This window comes from Jatropha curcas, chromosome 6 (genome assembly GCF_041381405.1).
Source record: "Jatropha curcas cultivar XTBG-Jc1 chromosome 6, XTBG_Jcur_1.0, whole genome shotgun sequence".
NCBI lineage: Eukaryota > Viridiplantae > Streptophyta > Magnoliopsida > Malpighiales > Euphorbiaceae > Jatropha > Jatropha curcas.
The window spans coordinates 19,168,057-19,173,986 of NC_143156.1; the positions used below are offsets into that span (position 1 = coordinate 19,168,057).

At 25.6% G+C, this 5,930-nt stretch overlaps 1 protein-coding gene across 2 annotated transcripts; it reads right to left on the reverse strand.

Annotated features, from left to right (window-relative positions):
• Positions 1-225: 225 nt before the first annotated feature.
• On the reverse strand, positions 226-1,436 carry NDHO (NAD(P)H:plastoquinone dehydrogenase complex subunit O). 2 transcript variants are annotated; one of them, XM_089722427.1, is made up of 6 exons: positions 1,103-1,436; positions 982-1,037; positions 840-905; positions 721-762; positions 590-649; positions 226-502 (listed from the first exon to the last, which is right to left on the reverse strand). In XM_089722427.1, the coding sequence occupies exons 1-6, from the start codon at positions 1,320-1,322 to the stop codon at positions 473-475; spliced, it is 474 nt and encodes a 157-aa protein (XP_089578553.1). In that variant the 5' UTR covers positions 1,323-1,436; the 3' UTR covers positions 226-472. The 2 variants fall into 2 exon arrangements, with proteins under 2 accessions (XP_089578553.1, XP_089578554.1); XM_089722428.1 differs by lacking the exon at positions 721-762.
• Between the last annotated feature and the right edge of the window lie 4,494 nt (positions 1,437-5,930).

Consider the following 5,930-nt stretch of genomic DNA (forward strand, 5'->3'; position numbering starts at 1 on the left):
CCTTCTTCGGCTAGATTTTGAGTAATCTCATTAACAACTGATCAGATATTGAAATCCTAAACCCAAAAGATAACACAAAATTTATCGACATTTATGTTTCAGGCGATTTTTTTCTCTCTTGTGATATCTCCTACCCATCCGATTCTCCTATTTCACAACGATGAAGAAGTTCTTAGTTAACAACTTATCTACGAATCTATAAAAAAACAAACCAAAAAAAAAAAATTTATGAGATAAAATGAAAAAAATATTGGATAATTAACTTGTTTAGCCCTTAATAGGTTTCATGCTTATAATTCAATCCAAAGAATTTTAATTAAAAGATTAACATCTAATGGTAGCAAATAACTTCTGTACTAATACAGAAAATTATCATTCTTTACCGTAGTTTTATCCTAATAATAATGCTAAATCAAGCAACTTTCAGGCTGTATGAACTTGAAGCTTGACAAATCCTGTGATATGTACAGTCTTATAATCTCTCGTAATCCAGTTTCTCTGCCTGCAACCAATTAAAGTAATTAATTGGAAAAATTAGAAAAATGTTTTAGACAATATAACTGAGGATAAGGCTTTTTAACAATAATACCTTGATAAGCATATCTGTTGGAAGCCAAGCTGGTGCAGTTGGAATCCCAACCCAAGCGACCTGTCAAAACCATATCTAACTATTCAGCTCTGAAACCAGAATATGAGTTTTGAACACACAAAATAACTTACAAGTGCATGCTCTCCTGTCTCAAACATTCGTAAATCCAACACCTAAGAATGAAAATATTGTCAAGAAATGCTAATTATTTACTACAGAACAAGGAAAAAAAAAAAAAATGGAGAGCTACCTCACCACGGTCTTCATATATGTAGTCCAAGCCCTTGTAATAAGGAGGATGCCCAACTGATAAATACTGATAAATGAAACATATTAGTGTTAAGTAAAATGTTATAAGCTATAAAGAGCAAATTAGATATATACTACTTTACATTGACACTGTTGAGGTACTTGTCTTTGTCTACTCTCACAATCTGGCCTTTCTTCACTGCCCAATAATATTCATGAATTAAACAAAAGAAAAACAAAAAAGAAAATTCATTTAGTACTCACTTGAATAAACAGGTTTCTTGGGGATCTGCCTTGGAGCAGTTTTTGTCGTTGAAGGTTGAGCATTGCTGGAGGAGGAAGACTCTTTAGTTTTGGTTTTGGTGGGTTTTCCTTTCTCTGGCTCTACTGATTGTTCAGCTTTAATGGATACCGAATGAAGATGTTGTCTCCTTAAAGACTGTGGGAACGGAGAGAGACATGGAGTTGCAGAGAAAGCAGCCATACCTGAGAAACAGAGAGGTCGTTGAAGGTGATAGTGATTCAGTTTTAGACAGCCAAGACGTGTAGAGATGAGAGATTTTGGAGATAAGAGATTTTGTGGTCTCCCTTATTTTCAACGGCCAGATTTTGGAGATGACAAATATTATATATTTTCTGTTCAAAAAAATTAAAAAAAAAATTATATTCATTATTGTATCCAAATTAGCTATTGAATTAAATTAGTAGGTAACAATTTTTTTTTTTTCGGAGTGAAAGGTAATTTATCCTATACATATATATATATATATATATATATATATATATATATATATATATATATATATATATATATATATACACACACACACACAGCACGCAAGTTTTTTTTTTTTTTTCTGGTACTATCATACAGGATTTTAAAGAAGTGACACATGTAATATTTATAATTGTTTGATTTTATATTTATTTTTTGAATTAAATTGTATTAAATGTAGTGGAGTTTCTCATATTTAAAATGAATTATTTAATTTGTAGATTTTAATGATATAGGAAGTTATTTTTTATATTAATTATAAAATATGAAACTAATTAATTCTCCTGTTATTTTCTTTTTTATTCATCTCTGTAAATTTTACCATTCTCAATCCATACTTTTCAATGCATGTTTATTTATTAATTCTCATTCTTATAATAAAAAAATCTATTTTTTATTATTCATCTTTATTTATCTCTTTTAATAATATAATATAAAAAAATTTACTCGAAAATCTATCAAGAAGCTATATAAATTATATTATTTTCTTTGGATTTTTTTTAAAAATTTTCTTTAATCGTGCATAGCACTGGACATTGAGTCTCAATCAATTGTAAAATTTCAAGAAACTTTATATCACAGTTGAACTATTTTGTGATTTTTGATCTTAGACTTTATATTTTAGGTTTGGGGTTATTGGATATATAATTAATTGTAGCTCAATTAATATTATTTTATATAATTAATTAATTAAAAAAGAAAAAGATAAAGAAAAAGTGGGTTGAGGTTGAAGTTGGAATAAAGTAAGGGCATCACGTATAGAAAGTGGAGTGGGAAAACAAAAGAGCTGGTGATAGAAACATGTTTGAATGGATTTTTCAGTAACTATACGTGGAACTTATAAAAGAAAAGGAAACAATACATAAACTCCAAATAAATCCTCGATGAATTAAATAAATCAAATAAATTTTTGTTAAGTAATTTATTTATTTTTTAGCCAAATTCTCTACGAATTCAATCAAACTCTCTAATGAATTCGAGTTGATTAATTTAATTTTCAAAGCTTATCTTTATTTTTTCTAAACTCTGTTCGTTTGCAACTCCTGCAATTATAATTTTATCTCAGGCTTTTGCTATTATACAAAAATATTTATTTCTGTATGGATACAGAATACGAGCACCGCTAGACGAACGAATCGTTCCACGGCACGGGCTTTGTTTAATATTTAAGTGGGCCACGGTATAGAAGTTGAGGTGTACTGCGTACGAGTAATGGATGAGGGTACTATATGTAATTTGATCTTTAGGGTAATAATAGCATAAAGAAAAAGAAAAAAAAAAAAAAAAAAACAAAAGAGGAAACTGAACGCTGTTAGTCTACGCAGTGAAAAGATAGAACACTAGGTACAGCACGTGGGACTATAATTATTGTGACTATTAAGAAATTTATTATTATTATTAGTACCGTCTATCGATAAGAATTAAGTTATTATTTTTAAGAAATCATTAATTTGATTGTTCGTACTTAATTTTTAAGAAATTTATTATTAGAACAATAAAGGTTATATTGAATTTCTAATATAAGTTTTTGAAGAATTTTCATTATAATTTTCTTTTTTTAAATAAGAATTTTCATTATAGTTAAATATTATATATTTCAAAAAAAATTTATTATCAATAATAATAAAGAATGCATTTCAATAACGTTATTAAAATCAAATTTCTGAATATCATCGTCATAATCATTATAAAGATGACTCGGCAGATCCGATCTATTATATCTTCAAACTCACCGGATTGAGTTTTATTGAGTTGGATCTTTCAGATTGAATCGGGTTAAAACGACTATAAATATATTTCAATAACAATATTAAAATCAAATTTCTTAATATATCATCATAATCATTATAAAAATGACTCGGTCGATTTAATCCATTGTATCTTTTAATCCACCGAATTGAGTTGAATCGTCTATATTAAATTAGATTAAAACGAGTTCTGTGAAGCCCTAGGAACTATCACTTTCAATCAAAAAAGCATTAATTCGAACTGATTTTTCAACTTCAATTTATCCATTATGAATGATAACTTGCATAGTTTGCTTTTTTATACTAAATTTGAATTTAGTTTAATTTAATTGCAATATATATCAGTCCTACTAAAAAATGGAAAGGTAAAAAACTTTTTAGTTTGATGAACACAATCCTTAATTTGATAAACATAATTAATTATTCAACATCTACAAATTAATCACAATCAACAACTATTATTAATTGAACACAATATAAATATTGAACTTTCATGAATTAAAATGACTCCTTAATTAATTCACAATTAACAATTATCATTACTGGAATAATATTACTGCTTCTGTTCTACAATACTTGTCACATTTAAGAAAATAATTTGTTCCAAAATATTTGTCACATTTATAGTTTCAAGGAGTAATAAATCTGTTTTTTTTTTTTTTTTATGTTTACCCTTTGTATATGACCAATAATTATTACTTCAATTTAATAGTCTTTTTAGAGAATTAATATTAAATTAAGGGTAGTGTAGTCAATTGACACAATAATTTTTTGTAATTTAGACAAATTTAATGGTTTTCTTAAAAGACGTGAAATTTCAAATATGACAAGTATTATAGAACAGAGATAATAATTATTTAACTCTTGTAAAAAATTTCGAATTAGCAATTAATAACATAATATTAATTAATAATTAGGAGATACATAAATTAAAATATTAAATAAAATTATTATGTATTTCTTTTAAAAAATTATAATATGAAATTTTTAAGATGCATAATAACTTCATTCTAGTTTTATATATTAATTTGAATTGTCAAATTTTTAAAATTTCAGATTTTGAAATTTAAAATTTAATTTTTAATATTTGATTTAAATTTCAATTTGAAGAGAAAAATCATAATGAATGATGATTTTGTTACATGAGTTTTTTAGTTATTCTATTAATTGATTATTGTTATAATTACGTTTGGAGAGTCTCTTACTATTACATTTAAATGAAACATTATGATAAGAAGAATAACTTAGGAATTACAATTTTAATTTATCATTGTTCGAACATTTATTTGTATGTTAATTTATTTTTATGTATTATATAAATTATATGGATAAACACTTTATTATTTTTTTATTTAATATAATTTAATTTTTAAATAATATGATTCTATGAATAAATGGGTATTCATAGGTAATAAATACCAGTGAATGCCCTCGGATGACAAGTACTCATAAGTATACCCAAATCCATTGGGTTCGGAAATGAATATAACGTTCCCTACCTCAATAAAGTATTGTGTAGGATATGAGAATTGAGAATGTAATTGAATTTGGACATGAATATAACATTAACCAATCCGAACCTTACCCATTATCATCCTCGTTGGATACAGTAAACTTTCAGCTCAGCCATGATTATAGTATAATTATCTCATCCTCATGTATTTATATAATAGTTAATTCTTAGTTAATTAGAAATTAATTATAAATCTAATAGTAAAACTAAAAAGTATTTAAGAAAGATCGGTTTAACTCGACTTTCTTCAGGTATTAGCCGTATGCTTCTGCTCCATTTCCTATCTAATCTTCACATGTCACAGTCATTTCTCTTCTTTTCTTCTTTCACTTTTTAAAACTATTTGTGTATATTTATATGGATAAGCATGGAGAGAGATAAGGACATGCATGAAATTATTAATTTGAATTAAATTTAGCTGCTGGAAATTTTAATAATTATTTTTTTAATGGTCTGTGATGATTTTTTTCTTTTTTCGGTTGATTTAAAATAAAAAATAGTTTAATGAATTTATTTGAGCTATAATGGTGCTCACCTTGTGTTATTCACGATTTAATTTCGATTAAGGAGAATTACGGTGTTTTCTTTGTTTAATTTTATTTAGAAATACTGTTTTGGAATATATCCTTTTTGTTTTTGAATTTTTTGGATAAAAAATACCAATAGAATATTTGGATTTTCTTTTCATTTTAAAAAAGAAAAAGAAATTTTATTTTTTCTTTTCAAAAGCTTTCCTTGCTTCTAATGGCGATGAAATTAAATTTAGGGATTTTTTTTCCCTTTTTGTACTAAACATTGATTGATCAAGCTTATCAGCAGTGATTGTAGCCAAGATTTTTTTTGTAGGGGCAAAAATATATTTATCATTTACTATCAATAAAAAATAAATTTGATTAAAAAAGCGCCTAAAAATAGTATAATTATATCAACAAATATATTAAATGTAATCAATTTTTTTTTAATGAAAATAGTATAAAAAATAACAAAATAATAGAGTTTTTTTAGTAAATATAATGACTTTCAATAGGAAAGAAATAATTTCCTAAAATTTACATA

Excerpts from the sequence above, each read along its gene's own strand:
- NDHO (XM_089722427.1), bottom strand. The coding sequence starts at position 1,322 with ATGGCTGCTTTCTCTGCAACTCCATGTCTCTCTCCGTTCCCACAGTCT. Across the intron at positions 906-981 it reads AGTACCTCAACAGTGTCAAT|TATTTATCAGTTGGGCATCC; the intron begins GTAAAGTAGTAT and ends TTCATTTATCAG. Across the intron at positions 503-589 it reads CAACAGATATGCTTATCAAG|GCAGAGAAACTGGATTACGA; the intron begins GTATTATTGTTA and ends AATTGGTTGCAG.